The sequence below is a fragment of the Solanum lycopersicum genome, chromosome 8, assembly GCF_036512215.1.
Source record: "Solanum lycopersicum chromosome 8, SLM_r2.1".
Lineage (NCBI taxonomy): Eukaryota > Viridiplantae > Streptophyta > Magnoliopsida > Solanales > Solanaceae > Solanum > Solanum lycopersicum.
The window spans coordinates 29,577,753-29,602,334 of NC_090807.1; the positions used below are offsets into that span (position 1 = coordinate 29,577,753).

Genomic DNA, 24,582 nt, shown 5'->3' on the forward strand with positions numbered 1-24,582 from the left:
CTTGGAACATGACAATAAGAAGACCTATGAGCAGGCTTGCCAGAGTTGTAACAATTTCCTTTGAATTTCTTCTTGGCCTGTTCTAACTTCTGCCCGTTGGACTTCTTTCTCTTTTTGCCTTTGGTAGGAGCTTATTAAACAATATTAACTCCAATGATTGTTGAGCTCTTACGAGACTTATTTTCGGCGTTTTTGTTATATCCCTCAATCTTGAGCCGAATAAGAAGATCTTCAAGCTTCATTTCTTTATGCTTGTGCTTTAGATAATTTTTGAAATCTTTTCACGAAGGAGACAACTTCTCGATCATTACAGCCACTTGAAAAGATTCAATTACTACCATATCTTTAACAATCAGATCATGGAGAATAAGTTGAAGTTCGTGCTCTTGAGATCCAACTGTTTTACTATCTACCATTTTATAGTCTAAAAACTTTGCGACCACAAACTTTTTCAAGCATGCATCTTCTATCTTATATTTTTTCTCAAGTGCATCCCGCAACTCTTTTGAAGTTGTTATTGCACTATAGAAATTATATAAGTCATCCTCTAAAGAACTCAAAATGTAGCCTTTATACAGAAAGTCTGCTTGTTTCCATGCTTCAATAATCATGATTTTTTCTCTGCCTAGCATATCATCAGTAGACACTGGAGTTCCTTTACTGGTAAATTTATGCAGACCATGAGTGGTAAGCCAGAAAAATATCCGTTGCTGCCAACCTTTGAAATTCAAACCAGTGAATTTACCCGATTTCTCTGCTTGTAGTACAACAGTTCAGTTTGGTGCAGCAACAACCACTGTAACACCATTGTTTGCTATTTTTGATAAACAAAAGTAGATAAAGTCTTAGTAAGTAATAAATTATAATTGCAGACTTCAAGGAGTATAAAATCACGAAGATTTTTGTCTCTACCAGAAATACAGTTAATAATAATAAAATAATTTCCTTCAGATTGTTGCCAATCTGTGTTAGAAAAAACTAGAATTACTGATTCTAATAAATTTTGCAGAAACACGAATTAATAAAAATTTACTGAATCACTAAGAACGAAGAAGAGAAATTTAATTCACAAAAAACAAAAATCTGTAAAACATGTACCAGAATTTTTAAAAAGTTTAACAGGAAAAAGATCAAGTCAACTGAACTCACAGTTTCTCCTTAAAGAAATTGTTCTCCTCTAGTATCCGAGGTTTGATTTTGAATATGACCTCTCAAGGTAAAATGATATCAATCACCAGAGTATAGATACCAAAAACTCCGGTGTCAGTGAACAACTCACCTACAGTAAATTACACAAAGTAATTGTTGTACAGAAGAAGAAGAAGAGATTAGAAAAATTCGTAAGGAAAAATTTGGAAGAATAATGAATGGTATTTATAGGCAAAAGGAACAGGTTCCGAAAGGTTGTAACCCTTTCATCATCCACACGACCATTAATGTTTGCAACCTTTCAAATGGTACTGACTGTTTCTGAAAGTTGCAACCTTTTAGAACAGTCATTTCTGAAATGGCGGGAAATTTAAATAAAATGGGAAAGTTTTTAAATCAGACGTGTCGTGTGCGGAATCGAATCGGGTTAATCAACTAAAAAGTTGAAACGTTTCGGTTAATTTCAACTAAATAACTAAAATATTTCTGTTATAAAGTAATTAATTGAAAAAATTTAATTTAATTAATTAATTAAATAAGCAAATAAACAAATAAATAATTAAACAAATTTAGTCCAAAAAATAATCTGTTGATCGACCATTTCCCAAAGCCAAAGCGGGAGTCGTAGCCGAGACGAGCGAGCGACGATGATGGCACCAGGGGGGGTCCCTCTTTCCAACCCTTTTAACAATTAATAGAAGTGTCTCTATTTAATCTCTCCTATTTTTCTTTCAATCACCGATGAGGGACAAATGTCTTTTTCATTAAAGAATATGAGGACTTTTCAAGTTCTCAACTCTTCAAGTTCTCAACATTTCAAGTTCCCTCTTTTCCTCTATTTCCCATCAATTCCTGCTACATACCCAACAATGAAAACATATTACTGGATTAGGGATGAATCATTTATGAAATTGTTAAGTGATTTCAGATACTCACAAAAAAGACATCCCCAAGAATTTATAAGGAGTGGATGATTGCGATTTATGATCGAAGAAAGATGATGGTTAAAATTGTTGTGACTATTCGTAGGAAATATGTTTTCTTTAACAAATAAAATAGGGAAAATGCACAACTACCCCCTCAACCTATGCCCGAAATTCCAGAGACACACTTATACTATACTAAGGTCCTATTACCCCCCTAAACTTATTTTATAAGTAACTTTCTATCCCTTTTGAGCTTACGTGACACTAGTTTGAAAAAAAGAGAGTCAACCATCGTTGGGCCCACAAGATAGTGCCACGTAGGCTAAAAAGGGGTAAAAAATTATTAATAAAATAAGTTCAGGGGGGGGGGGGTAATAAGATCTTAGTATAGTATAAGTGTGTCTCTGAGATTTCGGACATAGGTTGAGGGGGTACTTGGGCATTATCCCAATAAAATATGTAGGTTAATTAAAGTGAATTTAATTTCTAAAATGATACAAATAATATTGAAGTATGTGCATGATGATAATCGTAAGAACAAAATACAAGTATGAATTGATGAATAAGTTGCTACAATTTATTCACTTATTCTTTCTTATATAGTACCTCGAGTTTGGTTGAATTTCGAACTTTATCAATTGTTGCAAACAACACTTGGGATATTTTAAGAAGAAGAAATGTAGAAAACTTGAAAACTATAGTATAAAAATGGGAAGAAACACTTCTACTTATAGCTAATAAACAGTGTTATGAATATGTGCTAATTGTGTCTTATCATAAAAGTTATAACCTTTCGAAAAAGGCATTGCTCATCAGAAAAGTCACAACACTTTGAAAAAGTTACAACTTATCAAAAAAGACACAATGCTTTGGAAAAGTCACAACCCTTTGAAAAAATCACAACCCTTCTGAAAAGTCACTACTCATCGAAAATGTCACAACCCGTCAAAAAAGTTTCAACTCTTCAAAAAATTCACAATATATAACAAAATTCACAATCGTTTAATGCAAAAAGAATCTATATCTAACATAATATAAGTAATTAAACTAAAAATAAATTAATTCTGTATTTTTAATTGGGGGTATTATAGTAATTCAACATTCATTTTTGGGATACATTATATGTGATACAACAGGCACAAGTTAAGTTATCTTTTAAAAAAGAAAGGAATATAAAATTGAATGTGAGTTCCTCAAATCATGATAATCTAGTTGATTCAAATCTCTCCATTATCATAACAGCTTAAATAAAATCAAAATCAATTTTTCTTCTCTCAATTCACTTCCAAAACCGCGCAGCTTCAATTTAAAATTTAAATTTTCTTCTCTCGATTATATTTTAAATCCATCCAACTTCAAACAATTCAAATTTTCTTCTCTCTTGCATCACTCAAATCGTAATAGATTGAAAAAATAGAAAACAATAGCTGATACATGATGAATACATTCAAAAATATATGAAAGCGAGGTGAGTTATAAACGATACATAAGTAATGATTTCAAATTTCTTCTCCCTGTTCGTCAAAGATCCTTTCAATATAGATTCAAAATTATCAAAAATATTTGAAACTATACATCATGAATATTTTGATTTTGATGAGAGATTGAAGAATCTGAAGAAAAAAAATTAAATGTGTCATTTAGGAATCCTGATAAAACATAAGCCTAGATATGATATGTATAAAATAGAACAGAGCTTTAATTTCATAGTAAAATAGTTCCGACAGTAAAAGGTGTGTAGTTACATATATTATGTTGTTAATTTTTTTTATTTTTGTTTTCGAGCTGACTATATTAATCATGATACATTAGTATATATGTATATTGTAAAAATTGATAAGTATATATTTTTATGAATTAGATACATTAAATAAGTAAATTTTGCACGTAAAGTGATTTCTTAGATATCGAAAATCACGACCCAACCCTCCGGACCGTGCGTGCACCTAGTTTAACACCTACATAGGAGAACCTTCATAAGCCAACAACTAGAAAACATGCGTAGCGGAGGTAAGCCTATCTTTCAACTCCTGGAAGCCTCTTTCACAGGCCTCCGACAACTCAAACCTCACGTTCTTTTGAGTCAATGTTTTCAAAAGGAGATGCAATAGTCGCAAAACCATCGGAAAAAAATCTATAGTACCCGGCTAGACACAAGAAACTTCTTATATCGATTGGAGCCAAAGGTCAAGGCCAGTTCTTAATTGCTTCTTCTTTCTCGTATCGACCTCTAGACCCTCACAAGTGATGATATGACCAAGAAACGCAATGAATCTCAACCAAATTCGCACTTGTTATGCTTAGCAAAGAGTTGGTGTTCCTTAAGGACTTGCAATACCACCCTCAAATGGACCATATGCTCATCCTAACTCTTAGAATATACCAAGATGTCATCAATAAAGACAATCACAAAGGCATCAAGGTATTTCAGAACACTCTATTCATTAAGTCCATGAAAGTCCCCGAGGCATTGGTTAACCCAAATGACATGACTAGGAACTCCTAGTAAACATACCTAGTTTGGAAAGACGTTTTGGGAATATCTTCACATCTCACCCTAAGTTGGTGATATTCCAACCTCAAATCAATTTTAGAAAAGTAGCTTTCCCCTTGGAGTTGATAAAATAGGTCATCGATCCTAGGGAGAGGATACATGTTCTTTATGGTGGCCTTATTGAGTTTATGGTAATCAATGCACATCCTAAGGGACCCATCTTTCTTCTTCAAAAACAAACCAGAGCACCACAAGGAGAAATACTAGGTTGAATGAAGCCTTTATCTGGTAAATATTTGAGTTGAGCCTTCAACTCTTTCAATTCAGCCGGAGACATCCGTTAAGGAGGAAAGGAAATAGGATTTGTATCCGGTAAATACCAAAATCAATTTCCAGTTCAAGAGGAATTCTGGGCAAGTCATCGAGAAAGACTTCCGAAAAGTCCTTCACTACGAGGACCGACTCTAGAGGAGGAGTTTCGGAGTCTAGATCCTTAACTCTTACAATATGGTATAGATACCATTTAGAGATTATGTACAAGCTTTTAAAAAGAAATGATATGACCTCTAGGAATAGAATTTCCTCCCTTCCAATCTAGGACAGGTTCATTAGGAAAATGGTACTTGACTATCCTTGTTCTACAATCTATGGACGCAAAACAAATATGCAACCAATCCATTCCCAAAATGACATCAAAATTTACCATATCAAGTTCTACCAGGTCCACCTTAGTAACTCTATTGCGCAACATTCTAGGACAACTCATATAGGCTCTTTTGCAATAATGGAGTCACCCACCGGGGTAGTAACCAAAAATGGTTCAATTAAGATATTGGGCGATATTTACAACTTTATAGATACCAAAGGAGTAACAAACGACAAGGTAGAACCAGGATCAAGTAAAGCATAAACATTAATAGAGAAGACTTATAACATAATGGGCACCATATCGGGAGAAAACTTTTGTTCACCCTTAGAACGGAGAGCATAAAAGTGATTCTTCCTTGGAACGTCGGAGTTAGTTACACTTGCTTGAGCTTGAGAACTCCCTTTCTCTTGAACCCTTATATTTGGACAATCCCTAATTTTGTGGCCATTCTTACCACAACCAAAGCAATTACCCGTTTCAACTAAGCATTCACCTACATGTTTCTTAATGCACTTGCTACAAGTAGGTTTTTTCACGTGGTGAGCTTCCACTTCTTCTCTTTTGAGACTTAGGGTTAGACACCCTATCATCACGAGCCTTGGGAAACTTAGAAGGAACTTGATTAGAAAATTTCTTCTTAAATCTAGGCCTGTCTTGGATATCCAACTTATCATTAGAAGAACTAGCTTCAAAGACTTGGCCCTCTTAGCATCCTTAACCTTCCTCTTAATCCTAGTCGCTTGCACTTGTTGAGAATTCACCATCAATCGACAAATATCCATGTTGTCATGGAGCATCGCCAAATGAATTCTTCAACCAAATCATTGTACACTCTCGTAAGAAAGCGACTCATTTTATCCCTTGGGTTAGACACCAAGGAAGGGGCATACTTAGGCAATTTAATGAACTTTAAAGAGTATTGTAGAACACTCTTACCTCCTTGACGAAGGTTGATGATTTCTTTAATTTTAGTTTCCGTCTTCGCCCTTGGGAAGAACCTATCAAAAAAATCCCTCTTAAAGATCCCCTAAGTTACGGGACCACCTCCCAAAGGCCTATTGTCTCTCCATTGGGTATACCAAGTTTGAGCCACATCCTTGACTTAATAAAAGGATAGATCAACCTTTTCAATTGAAGTCAACCCTGTAGCATACAAGATCTTGTAGATCTCATCAATCAAGTCATGGGGATCTTAATCTACCTTTGACCCAAAGAATATTAGGGTTCATCCTAGTGAAGACCCTCAAGCGAGAAGCCATGATACTAGCATTTTGTTGAATGGGGTCCAACTTCCCGGTTTGCTTGAGATGTCATGGCTTGAACTTGAGTAGTCATAGCTTGAGCCAAGGTCATAAAATACGACCTTGTATCTCCATCCGTCATAGGCGGAGGAGTGACTGGATCTTGGCCTCCCTAAGGAACTTTATTGTCTTCTGGAAGAGCTTGGTTATCTTGGGGAGGAGCTCCCGCATTAGCAATCTCTTCTTCGACTCTTCTTGCGACTGCCCTTCTAGTAGTCATAGGCTATAACCACAAAACATTGTTAGAAGATAAGGACACATAGAGTTATCACTCTTTGGATATGACTTTTAAAATTACAAAAAAGGTGAGAATTGCTAAGCTTCACATAGCCTATCTTTCACAAGTTCGGCGCACTTCACACCCATGATAAAGACTCTACGTAAACGTGGTTTAGTGAGACATCAATCCAAAGATTACTTTAACCTAATCCTATGATACCAAGTTTTTCACGACCGGGACACAACTGGTGTTGTTGTCCTCGAAGAGGACTTAGCTAGCCTTGAGCATTCGTCATTATATGTCATAGGCCAAAAACACGGAAAATTTAAAACTTTTACGTAGTGAGGTATACATAGACCTCTCACATATCATATATGGATTTTACTTAGACTCCTCGCATATGAAAATTACTTAGGATTATCTCTAAGACAACATAATCAATACATAGAAATTTTGTCTAATACTTTGTCTCGCATAAACCATAAAAACGAATTAAACATCTGGGCATAGCCCTTACAAATTCATAATTGTATTATAGGCTTACAATAATATCTTTCAACAATAGGAAAAAATGAATTTCTTTAGACAATAGCAATACTACTAAGATAGAATACGTGGAACCATCCTCGAACTAGAGGACCAACCAAAACTTGGAGGAACTAGTCCGAGCCTTCTTGCTTTTAGCCTCAAAGTACTTCAATGAGCCAAACCTACATTGTTTAGGAAAAGGGAAAGAATATGGGTTAGTATAACCACTTGTACTAAGTATGGATATATGCACATAAAATCACTTTAAGACATGCATAAAAAGGAGCATTTCTTTAGAAACATGCAAAGTCATTTAAAATGTCTTTATGCACACATAAGATGGCATATACAAGACAATAAACATAAGACATGTTCATAAACAAGGACAACATCATCATAAAGTCATATTAGAATTTCATGTTCATTAGTTAATGTTATCAACATACAAAACCCTTATCAACAATAAAATTCCAAGCCTACAAGTGCATTGCTCATGTGAATCCCCTTAACCCCATGCAATCAAGTAAACAAGAAAAGGGATCATACATAATGCCTTTCTTCATATACATTCCATCATGTGTCGTCGTCATCATATATAGTAATTTAGACCAATTTCATGTTCATCAATGTAACCAACCTCATGTAAGAACATCATATAGGAACAACATATATACATTTCATAATATCATAAGAGCATAATAACATAAGAACAGCCTCCTAGGACTTCGCTCAAGGTCAACTTGTGCAATGTATAGGTAAAGTCACATACCCCTACCCACACTAAGAAGAACCTCTTAAGTTACCCTAGTTAGTATTCTACTTCATTCATTCATTTTACTTTCGGGAACAATTGCCTTAACCGACATAGACCATGTGAGCTAAACATGGAATCACGTGTGATGAACCCTACACGAAAAGAAAGTGCTCTACTTGCAAAGGTAGAACTAAACATGAACATAACTTTCTAGGTGGATCCACTATCTAGTATTCCTATGGAGGCAACATAGATAAGGAACTAGGAGATGTGTCTTGGACCCTCTATATGCCCATTAGCATTGTAGTCCTCATCTCATGAGACCATTCGTGAATCTCCCTTCTATTATGGAGTCAACACTCTCATTGTCAACTTCACTCGGTGCTAAGCTAAAGTCCCTTCTTTGAAATACATTTAAGCCTTTCTTAATCATTATATCATAGTCTAGGCCATAGGATACTAGCCCTTTGTATGCTCGTAGTCATTAGCTCATTAGGTATTGCATGAGAATATCCTTTCATAACAACCCTTCATTTGTGAGATAAACATATCATAGTCATATCATGGTAAGGCACAGAAGTGATTCATATTCAACATTGTATTTTCATTCCCTTAACATGACCTCACAATTCACATAGTTAAGACATTTTATCATATTGAACACATCATCATCATCATCTTTATCTAATCACACATAATAATTCAATTGAACATCATCTTCAAGCATAAGCCATCATCATTGAAGTAAAGGACTCAAGATCATAAAGTCTTACCATATAGCCTTCATAAGCCTTCTTCAAGATTTTACCATCAATCCAACCATATTCATACATAATTTTATTAACAACATTATACAATAGCAATCTATACAAGAACTTAGTCAATTGTATCATCACTAATCATGTCAACCTCAAGTCATAACCTAAGGTTAATTGAAAAGGGTTTATCATGAATTATTCAAGAACTACATCCAATCCTAATAATACATAACCCTAAGAAGTCCATGAATGAATTATATAGTGGAAACAAGGCTAACGAACAAGACATTCATCAATTCCCATCAATTTATAAGGAAGATCCAAGATTTGGGGAAATTAGGTAAAGGACACGAATCACATGAAATTACAATTAATAAACATAAATTACTCAACAATATACACTTAGTTAGCCTTAGATAGCCATAATACTTCATAATCAATCATCAATTTTAACTTTAGAAGAAAACTCATTTGTAGAGACAAACCCTTGATTTTTGGTTATTTTGAAATCAACTTTGAATGGACCTCTTGGGAAAAGGAATACCAAGTGTGAAAGAATCCATAACTTTGGGATCTTTATCCAAAAAATTTGATTAATAACCTTTGATACTTTGTCTTCTTCCTCAAGCTTCTTAGATTCTTCAATGGAGGATGAGATACAGAGAGAATGTAGAGAGAAGTGGGAGAAAAATGGGTTTTATATTTGGCTTTGAGTTTAGAAGTGGGAAATGGGTGTTAATTGACCTAAAATCAATATATATTCCACCCCAAAATACCCAAACTACCCCTAATTACGTTGGACTTCCAAAAGTGAAGTCCAACTTAACTTTAACTTCGAGGCCCCTTCCACCTTCACACCCTCGTTTCTTAATGTTTTGTCTCTAACACTTCCTAGTTTGTTTTGATACATTGATTTAGGCCTCGAAACATTTTTTTAAGGCTTGTTTCATAATGTGAGGCTCTAGACTAAGTCATGAACTTTCGAAGTGTTACGCACATATCCTTCTCAGTTTCCCAAGTAGCTTCCTCAACTGGATGATGCTTCTATTAGACCTTCACGGACATAATCTCTTTGGTTCTCAACTTATGCACATCACAATCAATAATTGCAATCGGATCCTCATCATATTAGAGGTCCTTATCTAAAATAGTTGAGTCTAACTTAATGATATAATCCTCCTTGCCATGATACCTCTTCAACATGGATACATGGAATACCGGATGACACTCGATATATTAGAAGGCAAAGGTATTTATACACTACTGGTCTTAAACATTCAAGGATCTCTAATGGACCAATATATATAGGATTTAGCTTACCTTTCTTATGAAATCTCATCACCCATTTCACAGGGGATACATTAAGAAGAACATTTTCACCGGATAAGTTCTCACCTTATCTTGAGAATCTTTCACTAAATCAACCCCCAACGGTTCACATCGCCAGCCTCAAAGCATCCTATGGGTGATCTACATCCCCTCCCATGGAGTGCCCGGATGGTGCTATATCTATGCTGGAGTGATAATTATTATTATAAGAAAATTCACACAAAGGTGAGAACATATCCCAATGCCTTCCAAATCAATCACATATGTCCTCAACTTGTCTTTTAATAATTGAATGGTCCTTTCTGATTGCCCATACGTCTGTGGATGAAATGTTATACTCAAATGGAGTTGTATGCCCAATTAATTATGTAATTTCCTCCAAAACTTGGGTCCAAATTGCGTACCACGATCTGAGAGGATAGAAAGGGGCACCCCATGCAACCTCACTATCTCTTTTACATAAAAATTTAAAAATTGTTCAAAATTATAATTTTTTCTTACAGGCATAAAATGGGATGACTTAGTCAATCTATCTACCACTACCCAAATTGAATCAAAACTTCTACAACGTCTTGGGAAGGCCAACCACAAAATCCATGGCTATAATTTCCCACTTCCATTTTGGAATTCGCTTTCTTTAAGGCAAACTTGAAGACCTTTGGTGTTCATATTTTACTTGTTGGCAATTTTGACACTTAGCCACAAACTTAGCCATCTTCATGCCTAGCCACCGATAAGTTCTCTTCAAATCTCCATACATCTTTATCACACACAGATAATATAATATCGCAAACCATGAGTCTCCTACACCTTCCGCATCAAGAGTGGTCTATTATGTTTTACCAAGAATGGTCTTCTTTCTAAGATGCTCCAAATTTTTATCTTCAAATTGTTTGTACTTGATCTCATCAATGAATGTGGCCCTCACTTTATTGCTAGATAACACCCCACCTCATTTTGTGATACCCAAATGCATGAACTTAAATTCTAAGGTCTAAATTTCCTTAGCAAAGGGTTATTTAAGCGAGCTAAACTACCCATACTCATTGCCTTTCGATTGAAAGCGTCTTCGACTACATTATCCTTGCACAGATGGTATTAAATGGTCACATCATAATCTTTAAGTACCTACATCCACCTTCGCTGTCTTAAATTCAGATTATTTTGAGTATATATATGATTCAAACTACGGTGATCAATGAAGACCTCACACTTAACACTATAGAGGTAATAATGCAAAATCATAAAAGCAAACACTACCGCTGCCATCTTTAAATCATATGTTGGATAATTCCTCTCATGCATACCTTCATTTGACGCGAAACATAATCTGTAACATTCTTATCCTACATCAACAGAGCACTCATGCCAGAATGTGAAACATCACAATAAATAACGAAATCTTTACCTTCCACCGGTGATGTTATAATGGGTGCGGTGATCAAAAGCTTTTCTCACATTTTTTAGTCCATTCAAATGGTATCTCTTTTTTGATAAAATTGGTTAAATGAGTGGCAATATAAGCAAAATTCTCAACAAATAGACAATAGTATCTAGCGAGCCCCATAAAACTACTAACTCCAATCACAAAGCTAGGCCGAAACAAATTCTTAACCGCCTCAATCTTGTGAGGATCTACCATTACACCTTCTTTTGAAACCACATGTCCTTAAAACGTTACCAAAGTCAACAAAAATTCACATTAGAAAATTTAGCGTACAATCTTTGCTTCCCAAGAACACCCAAACACCACATACATCAAACTCATGGAAGCTGCAGGCGCATTGTTTAAACCAAATGACATAACGAAAAACTCATAGTGCCCATAGCGAGCTCTAAACATCGTCTTGGCCACCTCATCAATCCTAATTTTCAATTGGTGGTAACTAGATCTTAGATCAATCTTAGAGAAAATTGTTGGACCTTGAAATTGGTCAAAAGGATCATCCGTTCGAGGTTAAGGGTACTTGTTTCGAATGGTGACCTTATTCAAATGTCGCAGATCTATATACATTCTCATGTGACCATTTTTCTTAACAATCAACAATGGACAATCCCATGAGGAAGCACTAGGATAAATAAATCTCTTATCGAGGAGCTCTTGGGTTTGACCTTAAGCTCTCTTAATTCTATCGGGACCATGATATATGGAGGGATCGAAATAGGATGAGTACCAGGATCTAGATCAATGAAAATATATATATATCTATCCAGAGGCATAGTAGGTAAATCATTAGGAAACATTTCTATAATTTTCGACACCATGGGAAAAGACTTAATAGATAAAGTATCAACCTCAAAATCCCTAACATTAGCCAAATAAGACAACAACCCTTCCCTACCAGTTTTCTAGACGATTGGAGGATATGATTATATCTTGCTTAGTCTTGCACACTCCTCTCCATTCTAACTTTTCCCTTCCCAAAATCTCAAGATTTGACTTCGTATTACATTTTAAGACATTGTAATAGGAGGGACAACTAAGTCATGCCTAAAATAATATCAAAGTCTGTCATATTAAAAATCTGAAAAGCCATAGACAAAATAAAACAAACACGATACACATGGGTAACTATGTTCGACTCTCTTACTGTGGTAGAAATAGGGATAAGGGCATAAAAATATCACAATTTATATCAAATTCTAATGAAAATCTCATGGATACATATGAATAAGTAGAACCTGGATAAAAAACACATTAGCCATTTGGTCACAAATAAGAATGGTACTTCTTAAAGAGATACTTCCCTACCTAGTTGCGCTTTACCCCTACCTCTGTTACCCTTTCATCTACCTCCATGACCTTGTTGATTGACTCCTCTCCTAACTCATGGACGTCTTCTACTATTATTGTCATTCTCCATGAAAACTATTGCGCTTGAAGACTATTGTGCAGCATGTAATACGTGTTGGTGGGTAACATATCTCCTCATATGCCTAGGTTCTCCATAATTGTAACAAGTACGATCAAAACACATGTGCCGCCCGTCGAAGCTGCGACTCCCTAGCTATCCTAAAAATTATAAGATGGAGTTCCCGAGTAGTTACCTGTAGATGCACAGATAGCATACTAAGTTGGCTTGGCTGTGAGCTTTGGCCTTCCTGAACCTCTAGAGTAAGAACCTTGAAAGTTTTCTTAATTCTTGTCCCTTTTCACAAGCATCTTTGGTTGACCTTCTTGACATACCCTCCCCTTTCTTAACAAAATATGTCACCTCGTAAAAGCTCCTCCCTGCAGAGGTCATATAAATAGATAATACTTGCAACTCCGAATTCATTCCCCTAATAAAAAATTGATCCTCTCCTCCTCAGTAGTAACCAATTGAGTAGCATATCAATAAAAGACGTTGAAATTGGCCTCATAAGCAGCCACAGACATACAACCTTGTTCTAAAGCTATAAATTCAGCTTTTTTGATCCCTCAATGTTCTAGGCACATATTTTTTTAGAACAAAAATTTGGTCTAAGTAAGTCAAGGTAAGGTAAAAGATTTGCATTTCCCATAACATGCCCACCCTTCTTAGCCTCACCTCGAAGTTGAAAAGAGAAAAACTCAACCCCATGCTGATGGAAGCAGCCACAAACATACCGCCTTGTTCCAAAGCCTTAATAACAACTTTTTTGATCCCTCAAAATTCTAGGCAAATATTTTTTTGAAAACAGAAATTGGGTCTAAACCCTTCTAAGCCTCATCTGGAAGTTGAAAAGACACAAACTCAACCACATGTTGATGGACAATACCCAATTTATGAAGCCTCTCATAGCAATCTAGAATGAACTCATACACATCCTCACCCTCAGATCCATGAAATACCAGAGGCTTTAGCGTAAAACATTTAGTCAACATTTCATTCTCATTCCTAGTCATAACAAAACCCGACAAAGGACGAAAAAAAGTATCAATGCTATGTTGCCACCCAATTTTGAAGTAGTTATAGAAATAGGGGTATTAGCAGGAGCTTGAGTTGCTCGAAGAGTTGGAAGAACTCCAAGAGCAGCCAATCCTTTCAAGAACGGTAAGATCTTTAGAACTAACACCAAATCGATGGGAAGAATACATGTAGTATCATCCTCACCTCTTCCTTTTGTCCAAGCTTCTCAACATTCTCAACATCAACATCCTCTTTTATCTCTTCATGATACGCAAGAAGGTTCTCATTCACATGAGCATTCTCAACTGGTATCTAATATCTAGCAGGCGCTACTGTTCCATGGCCATTAAAAATAGATCTTCCTCTACCCTTGCCTCAGTCGCGACCTCTCGTTGTAGATTCCTTACCTGGAGCATTGAAGGGAGCTACGGGCCTAATGTCGTTATACCTAGTATTAAATATCTGTGGACAGAATAGTGAAGGAGGTTAGATACTAAATCGACTCGATTGTAGTGGTGGAGAACAAGTAGAAGTCACATGGGGTTCATTCTTTATCTCTAAAAGTCAAAAAGTGAATAATAAGGTTTTTAAGGATTGTTTATGACTTTACATTGCGTCAGGTTTGCCACGGCAGCCATAACCCCATTGTAGTGGCCTAGCCAGATCAGCAAAAGCAGCGCTAAAGTGTCTTGCACGAACCAGTGAACTACTTCAAAAATTCAAAGACCCCCATTTCACAAAACACATCTAACTCACAAAACTGAGAAAATACCTCCATGCTAAGGTCGATTCTTGGAGTTTTATCCGCCCGAATTCAATTTTGTAAAGTTATATGGGTTCTTTAACGAGTTATGTAACTACTCAAACAATCAAAATCATAATTAACTTCCCCGATTGTTATTATATTTTCCTACACCTCAAAGACTTCGATTTCATCCAAATCTGGACTAGGTTTGGAAATTTCGAATGCTACGAAAAAATTTCCGACCAAGACTTTTTCCCTATTGGCTTTTTAAAAACGACGAAATCCTTTCATTACAATAATCGAATGAAAAGATTGGTTGTCTAAAATTCACAAAAATAAGAGTAAGCACTTTTAATAGATGAATTTTAGGCATGTGAAAAATATTTGTTTCATTTAAGAATGTGGTTATACATCTTTTATTAGACATTAAAAAGTAAACTCAGTGGTATGGTGACATACCTTGTCCAATAATATTAAGTTGAGACTTATACATAAAAATATTAGGTGCGGCATAAGAAGACAATTATATGTCACTAAATGTCAAGACCCTAAATGTGGTTACAAATCTAGGTTAAAACCAAATAAAAAGTCCGACAATAAAAAAATGTAAACAAATAATGGCTTGTAATGATGTATTCAGAAAATAAATTTAAGATAAGTATATATCAATAAAAGAAACTATGCTAAATCACGACTTGAGGGATGCTTAATACATTCACTCGTCAATAAAATTCCTAACTTAAATTTCTAATTCTCTGAGCAAAACAATGATTCATTTCATTTTTATTACTGATAAAAAATGGTGATTTCGAACATCATAACTCAATTTCAAGTGAGGACTCTAAAAAAATAAAAATTAAAATAATCTCTATTCAATATCAACACTTAGATTGGAAAAACCCTTACCACCGTATAAAAATAGGGTGTGACATTGTGAAAAAAGGGTGTATGTAAGATAAAATAAAGTGTATATATAAATGTATCACAATAAATAAGAATTAAGTTATCAATTAGATACATGAACAAACACAATCCATGAAGAAATCTGGTTATGAAAATTACCTCAAAAAAATATATTAGACCATATGAAACTTTACTGAAATTGAAACTAACATTAGATAATGAGAAGATTAAATAATAATAAAATAAGAATCCTATTTAGTCTCAGTGAAGGATTAGTTTTTAGAGTCCATAACTAACTCAAATTATGAAAAATTTACAAATATTATAGTAATTATTACCAAATAATAACTACTATTGTTCCTCTTTTTTTTCCCCTAATTTACATTGTTGTGTTCAATTTTGGAAATTCACTTATTTTATTTAATTATAAATTTTGGAGTATTTTTAAAAATAGGTAGAAGACTCATAAATATCCTTTTCAAAACTTTATCGTCTAAAATATCCTTAACCTACACGAGAGAGACTGATTTTTAATTTCCAAAGTGAAGGCGAAAATAACTACTAAGATTGTGTGACTAAAAATAGTAAGACAGTTTTGAAGTGAAATAAGAAAGAGATAAACGTTGACTTTGAAAGTTGGGATTTACATATCCAACGATTGGATGTTTGAGGGTAAAATATGGAATTTTGGAAAATTTTAGAACTTGGGAGGTTTGAGAGTAAAATATGGATTTTTGGAAAATTTTAGAACTTGTAGGAAATAATTAGAATCACGGAAAAAGAGGTGAATGTATAGGTAATTCATCCATTTTCTAACTTTGAAGTGTGGGTTAGGAAATAGTTAGTTGGGTCAGATTTTATGTTAATGGATTTGGGCATTAATTTTGATTTTAATTACGGGAAAATTGCATATAATTGCAAACCATTAATTCAAATTAAATGTTATAACTGTTGTTTGATTTAATTGTACCCCATAGCAAACTGTTTTTATTTTGCCTCTCTCCTGGTGAACCTCACTCTCCACTCTTGTCCTCTCCCTCGCCGCTCTCGGTTTTATACAAATGCAAATGCATAAAATGTGTTTGTGTTCTATAAAGCGAGAGAAAATTTTACATATGCATATATTTTTCTTTCCCTCTCTCTCCTATCCCAGATCTCACTCACCACTCTCGCAGATCTCGCTCGCTCACTCGTCTTTCTCACTTTATACAAGAAGGAAAATGTATAAAATGTGTTTGTGTTTGTATAAAGCGAGAGAAAATTGTATATATACACATATTTTCATTTCCCTCTCTCCCATTTCCCAGATCTCGCTCGTCACTCTCGCATATCTCGCTCTCTCACTCGCCTCTCTCACTTTATACAAACACAAATGTAGACATTGTGTTTGTTTTTGTATAAAACGAGGAAAAATTGTATATACAAATACAAATGCATATATTTTTTTCCTATGCACTTATGATTATACAAATACGTTCTTCCCCTGCCAGTTTTCTTTTATTTTTATCTCTTTCACTCATTATATAAACACATATTATATGATTGTTATTTTGTATATTTATACCAAAGAATATTATACAACAGATTTCTTTTGTATATATAGCGAAATATAGATATTTTATGTTTGCTATATGTGAGAGTTACTCTTTTATTAAACAAGGTTGTTTAATTTGTTGATGTGTACGTTGACCTCTAATAAATGGTTTTACAAATCCAAATATGATTTTTGTTCATAAAAAAGGGTAGAAATTAACCCCTTTTTTTTTTATCATAAAGGAAGTGACACATATAAGTCCAACTTTTAGCTGACCATATCATATATCCTATCCTATCATATATCGTCATATATATTATTAAAAGTAGAAAGCTTCTAATCTCAAAATTGAATTATCATTATACCCTTATACTATATGAAAATATCTAGTTAATTAAATTTCAATAATAATCTATATATAAATTTTATGAAATTCAATTAAAATGAAATGTCACTGTAGTTGGTTGAACTCCCAGCCTATGAGCAGCATTTTATATACTCTATTAAAATTTTTGGACATTAATATATTCATTGTTTTCTAGATTCTTTCATCTTCCAACTAAAAATTAGCTAAAAAGTTGTAAATTAAAGTAATGAAGAGTTGTAACATATAGGTGAAGGGTGACGAAGAGTCGTACACTATGTTTAAGAGCAAGTTAATTCTATAAATGTGTCTCTGTTTTTTTTACCCAACTTTTCAATTCTTTGGTTTCTTTCCATCTTTAATATAACTAATATTCTTTAATTTCTTTCTGAATCCATTCAATTTCCTTTAAATTCTTATATGAAGTTTTAGATAAAAATTTTCAGTTTATTTAATTTTCTTTTTTCCTATTTAAGGTCGATCATTACCAAAAATTGACATTTAATTCTTCCGTTATAAAAGAGAGATTTTGGTGATTTCTTTGGAAAGAGAAGTCGAGGCGATGACGATATTAGTTTTGATAGTATTCATTTCATCTCGCCTAATATCTCTCATATTTGTGCAAGTTTCTTGAATCTTTCACATTATGTCGGATGAGGTGCCACATCCTTGGGATTATATACCATAACCGATTTTAAAGAAGAGGAAGAATAATAAAGAATGGACGATTAGAAGGTAACTCCACATGGAACAAAAAGTCAAAAAGCTTAAATTTGTTGTGTTATCATTATAAGCAGTTTTGGTAAGAAAAAACCCCAAAAACAATACTAATCCTAGGTGATATTCCTTTTGCTCCACCGGTTCATGTATCTCATAAGCTTAATAATTAATTTATATTTATTTATGCTCAGAAAAATTATTGTAATTTATAATTACATCTTTATTGATCTTTTTTACCTTGTCAGTTGACATGTATATAAAAATATACATGACAAATATTTACCACTAGGTAATTTTTCATTCATAGTATATGTAATAACTCGCAACTAGAAAGAACTAGAAAGAAGTTCAAAATCTGGAAATCGTACATTTGGAAAATATAGGAAAATCTGGAAATTTCTAAGTAAGTTAAAAGAGAGTTTTTGTTAAACTTCAAACGACCGTAACTCCTAGAAAGTATGGGCTAGGTGTAGTTACATATATGGTTGGAAAACCCTTGGAAGGATCTTTTCAACGCCGCTAAGTTTGTGCGATTTCGAGTTCATATGAGTGAGTTATGCCTTTCAAAAGTTGGGCTATTGTATTAAGGAAAGTACATGTGGATTTGGGAAGGGAAAATTTGTCTTTTCCTTACCTATATTTTTTTATTCATCTTGAGGAATTACTTGGGGTAAACAATAGTTTTTTCAGTTTAGAAATATTTAGAATTAACGTTAGGGCTTTGAGAAGAGAGAAAAGAAGAGGAATCAAGAAAATTCCAAGAAAATTCAAGCTTTGCATGTGGAATTCGTCGATGGGACCCCTAAAAATATATGTGAGATCCCATAGAGTTGGGTTAGTTCACCCACGCTCCAACCATGTTTCAATTCAGCGAAGTTGAGTTTTGAATGTTAAGAAATTGAGTTCTCGAAGAACATTGTTGAAAGTTACGTTGAGTACTTGATTGTTGTGTTGTTGATGTTTCTTGATGGCTTGGTTCATATTTTTGGGTGTGATTTTGGATTGAATCTATCATATATTGATAGTAATAATGATCCTATGTGTTTGGGGAAAGAACCATTGAATTTTAGAGAGTTTAGATATGAAAAAGGAGCAACAAAAATCGAGTTTTACCTTGGGAAAGGGGTGGGGCATAGAGCCAGCCAGCGCCCCCCAAAGCAACCTCTCTCCATAAGGCTCTGGGGCGATGGACTAGACAGGGCTCCCTAACCATCCCTCCGAAGTTTGAGGGTTGGTAACCCACACCTCTCAGAGCTCCAGGGATGGCAGTTCTTCCCATTCTTCCCCCATATTTCTGTACTAATTCCTTAGTGATGTACCTTTGTTTCCTACTTGATTCCAACTCTCTAAAGTACATCTGAGCATCATTAAATCATCCATAAACATGATACTGTTAACCTTGATTCCATAATCCAATTCAAGAAAAGTTAAGATCAAAGTCAAAGAAGTTAAGTCAAGTCTAAAAGTTAAGAAGCAAGTCAAAGCAAGGTTCTTAAAAGTTTTCTTCTGTAGCAATGTTTTAACTTTGGTTTTATGAGTCAAGTTTCAAGTTAAGTAAAGATTAAAAAATGAGTTGAGTTCATTTCTCAAAAATTTATAAGGGAACTATGTATTCGTAAGAGTACATAAATGTTTTTACATTTAAGATAAGAGGAAATTGAGATGTCCTAAAGAGTTTTAAGCAAGAAAAGGGAACATCGATTCCAAGAGAGATTTTAAGTTAAATGTTGAGTAATTATATCAACTCAAAGAAAGAAGTTGTTTTGAAAACATATGAGCTAAGTATATATTTTGGGAGTAGTATTGAACACTGATTTGGGGATGCGAGTTCATATTAACTCAAACCTCCATAAACCATGTAGTGATCATGGGTATAAAAGGATCATACTTTTAGATGATCACTTAAGTTAAGCTAGTAGATCCACTACGTCAAGTAGCCCTATATGACGGCAAAGTATAAGAAAGTTCTGGAAGCGTGGGCAAGACAGTATATCATCATGTACGCTCATAGTGGTGGTTGTCGGTTAGAGAATCTCCCATAGAAACTAAGTTACTGCATTATATAAGTAAAGTTGATTATGTTATTGCATTTTCTTTAATGAACTAAGTTTTTCCACTGTTTTACAAGCTTTATATATATTGCATGTGTCTTATTGATATATAGTGAGTAAGTTATTCGTTGAGTTGAGAAGCTCATTTCAAGCTTATGTTGTGTTTAACATTCCAACTCGCATACTCATACATTGAATGTACTGATGTCAGTTGTCTGCATCGTTTTATGATGCAGACATAGGTACTTGTTATTTTTTTATCAATCTACTTGTCACTTTTTATGTACTTACATAATATGTGTTGGTTGTTGAATCATGAATGTTGAACAGTTGGTTAATACTTATGAGTTGTTTATGGTGAAACTGTTAGGTTGGGATGATTTTTATGCAGTTTGTAGTTTGAGAAGGTGCGATTGTGATGAAAGGAGTATTCGTTTTCTACCTAATTTTCCTTGTTTATTAGGTTTCTTGTTTAGTACCATGTTGGTTGGTGCTCACTCTTTGCTTTACTTAATATGTGTTGGTTGTTGAATCGTGACTATTGAAGTGTGTGGTTATTCCTTTTCAGTTGTGTATGGTGAAATTGTTAGGTTGGGTTGAGTTTTTATGCAAGTTGTAGTTTGAGAAGGGGTGATTATGATGAAAGAAATATTCGTTTTGTAGCTAATTTTCCTTGTTTATTTGGTTGCTTGTTGAGTACCATGTTGGTTTATACTCACTCCTTGCTTCTACACTTGTGTACCTTTTCAGCCCAGTACCATGTGATTGATTTTCTTCTCCTCTATGCGATTGATCTTCTTCACCTCTTTTTACGGCTTGTCAATTGATATTGAGAGGTAGTTGCTTATCATCCGTCCGACCCTCTTGTTCCTTATTTTATGCTTTGTTTTATTTGAGAAACAAAGACATTGAGATTGGTATATCTTTAAATTCCACACTTTATGTATTAGTGGCTTGTACATGAGCCGACCAAGTTCTATTTTATGATAGAAAGAATATGTTTTCCACTTTTATCTTGTTCTTAATTTATATTTCTGAATTTTTTTCATGTTGTTGAGTTGAGGCTTACATGTATTGGTTAGAATAAACAAGTTCTATCATGTCCGTTTTAGGGTCGTGACATAACACCACTTGCTTAGTATGGATACTTTTGGGGGCTTTGTTTATCGAAAAACTTGCCCAATTAAGCACACATATACTACTTAATTATTTACTATACTATAGCTAACCTTTCATCCGATTTATGTTGGACCAATTTCGGATTTGTATATCCAAACATATACTACCATATTTTTACTTTTTCCCATTTAGACAAAGTAAACTTTATCTCCTCATAATCTCTTTTACTGATTTTTCTCCTTAATTCATGTGAACCAGATTGGAGAATGTGTTAGTGTACCTTAGTACTCAAGACTAACTAAAAAATCGAAGTAGCTATGGGTAGTTGAAGATTAAGCAAATTATCGTGTTAAGTCAGTAATCACAATTAGTTAGAATTAGTTTGTTAGTAAGTTAGTTCGGAAATGTCAGTTGTAATGTACTATCAGCAATGTATATATGCAACACATTGTATTTAGTTACTAATCAATGAAAAATATCTTCTAATTTTCTTTAGATTTCTCTACATTATTTGCATCACAACCAAAGTAGGTACATATCCATGGAATCATTAACATGTTGTGATGAATTCGTGGGATTGTTTACATGTTCTTGCTTAGTTTTAGCTTTTTTTTTCTACCATTTTAGCTTATCATGCCAGATTCAGGATCCATTGGAGACAATACTTCCGCGTATGATGCAACAACTAGTGATTATCATAATCCTCTCTTTTTGTATCCATCAAACGCTAACTCCTGGCTCATTTACGATTCCCATTATGGTGATTGAATAAGAAAATTACACACTATGGAGCAGAGACATCAAGCTTACATTGCTGGGAAGGAACAATATGAGTTTCATTGATGGTTCAGTGAAGCAAAATCATTTCACATGTGGTTTGGCCAAGCTTTGGAATTATAGTTTCATGGATTATGTGGAATGTAAATTACGATCTCCTCCGTTGTGTTTTGTTTTTTCAAATAGAAATATTATTTGGGAGGATTTTCTAGAAAGATTTTACAAGATCAATAGCTCCTTGACCTTTTTTTTAATAGTAATAATGCCACAAGTACCTTTTGTTAATCAAGTATATGCAAGGGTAAATCAAGTATAAATACCAAAGTATAGTTTCAGGTTCCAGTAGAATGGTGATGTACACTTATAGATTTTGTGATGATAACTACAGGAAGGAGAGGAGTTCAACAGGAAATTCATTCTGTGATTTATGTCACAGGAAAGGACATATAAATGTTGATACCAACAAGCTGAAGAAATGTGATCATTTCCATCTCAATAGTCATGTGAAGGGCAACTGTTCAGGCTAATTGGATATCCAGCTAATTGCAAAGGATAAATTACAGGTAGTACTCCAATGTTCGATACTAACATTGCAGGTCCACAGGACCAACACCAGCAAATGGTGCTTTCTCAGCAAGAAGGTTTTCTCAGTGTCAAATCATACTAGTCTTGATTATATGAAGCCCCCATACATGAAGCAACAACAATTATAGGACATGATGTCACCACATAAGTATGCACCAACTGCTTCTCGCAGCAGAGAAGCACATGTCGGTGGAAATGGTAACGTAAGTGGCAATTCTCACATGGAAGGTAGCTACTTCCCTCATCAAAAAGTGTTTTTGAAGTGGATAGAAGACACATTTGTTTCTAATTACATGATAGAAGATCAAGCACACTATTAGGCAAGTGCAATTGCCAATAGGAAACTATCATCTAGGAGGAGGTGATATTTTAACAAATGTTTTGTGTGCGCTAGATTTGAAGTTTAATATGTTATATTAACCTGTATTTGTAAGGTTAACCAATAAACAGAAACAGAATTAAAATGAAGAAGAAAAAATACAAAATAATCCAAGTCCACAGAAACTATTGTGTCTCCTTATGAAATTTAATCCCCTCACTATACTCGAGGTTATGGATTAATTTCTCCCAAGATAAAACGGATTAAACTTGTTAAACAATAAGCGGTACCTCAAACTTCTTTAACTTCAGCGAACTTCAGAACAGGAATAAGTCACACAGACTCAGTCAATCAACACTTTGATTTATTTGAGAGAAAAAATATATATGCAGAGAAGAAGGAAGATTTCAGTGTTTGAAAAACCAAAATTGACTTCCTTTTATAGCAATTTTGAGCAAGAAACGTGTCTGTTCAGAGAAATATGTTCAAACCCGTTTTATCCAGAAAGTTGTGTCTTTTGGAAAAAAATAATAACTTTTCAGAAAAATGTGTCTGTTAGGAAAATAACGACTTTTTGGAAAGTAATGACTTTTCAGAAAGTAACGACTTTTCAGAAAGAGTAACAAATTTTCGGAATGTTACCGTTACCCGCAAATTTATAAGAGATAATATTAACAGGATGTATTTAATTTAACAAAAAATCACATCATTTGCCTAATCCGAATCCAAATCTGAAGCCGAGGACGAGCGAGCGATGACGGCGACGGCGTGAGGGGGCATCTTCTTCTTAGCTCTTTAAGAATTAATGGAAATGTTTCCTTATATAAGGAAAACAATTTCCCTTTCTTTTGCCGATATGGGAGAAATGACTTTTCATTTTTTTCTCCAAAATAGTTCCCTCACTTTTCATATTCTCTCTTTTCTTTTCCCATTCACATTTGCTAAACCCCAACAATCCCCCACATGAATGGGGAAGGCTATTGTTAAAACATATGCATGAAAAAACTTGTGTGTCTTGTAGGTAAAGGTTAATCGCATCTGGATAAGTAGGTTTCCCTTTAAACTTTCCGTAGTGAACATATATAGGATATACTCGGTCAATCAGTAGATTTGATATCTTTGAACCGTCGATCTTTTGTGTATACCTAGACAACAGATGTCACACAATCAACCCTTGAACTGTTCTTAGTTCTCATTGTTTTGTTCGTTTCTTCCATAAACACATCTTGGATAGTAAATGCTTAAAGAACTAGCCTTACCGGATTCTCTTTGAAGCGGGTTACACTTCACACTTACATAGGTTATTTCTAAATGTGTTATGCCATGGATAAACCATTTGATATTCCCTATATAAAACTTAAAAACCATTAAAAAGTCTTTATGTCTTTATCCTGGTTACTAAATATTGTCTCATCATGAGAATGGACCATAAAATAATAATTTTTCTTGACAATGCTGAACCGTCATCAATGACTTTGTTTTATC

General features: G+C 34.3%; 1 protein-coding gene across 1 annotated transcript; it reads right to left on the reverse strand.

Moving 5' to 3' along the window:
- Positions 1-281: 281 nt before the first annotated feature.
- On the reverse strand, positions 282-19,525 carry LOC138337889 (uncharacterized). Its single transcript, XM_069288326.1, has 2 exons — positions 19,360-19,525; positions 282-754 (listed from the first exon to the last, which is right to left on the reverse strand). Exons 1-2 carry the CDS (start codon positions 19,523-19,525, stop codon positions 282-284), a joined length of 639 nt encoding a protein of 212 aa, XP_069144427.1.
- Between the last annotated feature and the right edge of the window lie 5,057 nt (positions 19,526-24,582).

Bases quoted from the DNA above. Each gene is read 5' to 3' on its own strand.
- LOC138337889 (XM_069288326.1), bottom strand. From the start codon at position 19,525: ATGGGAAGAACTGCCATCCCTGGAGCTCTGAGAGGTGTGGGTTACCAA. The intron at 755-19,359 runs GTAAAACTCGAT...TACTACAAGCAG, and splicing joins TGCCCCACCCCTTTCCCAAG to AGAAATCGGGTAAATTCACT.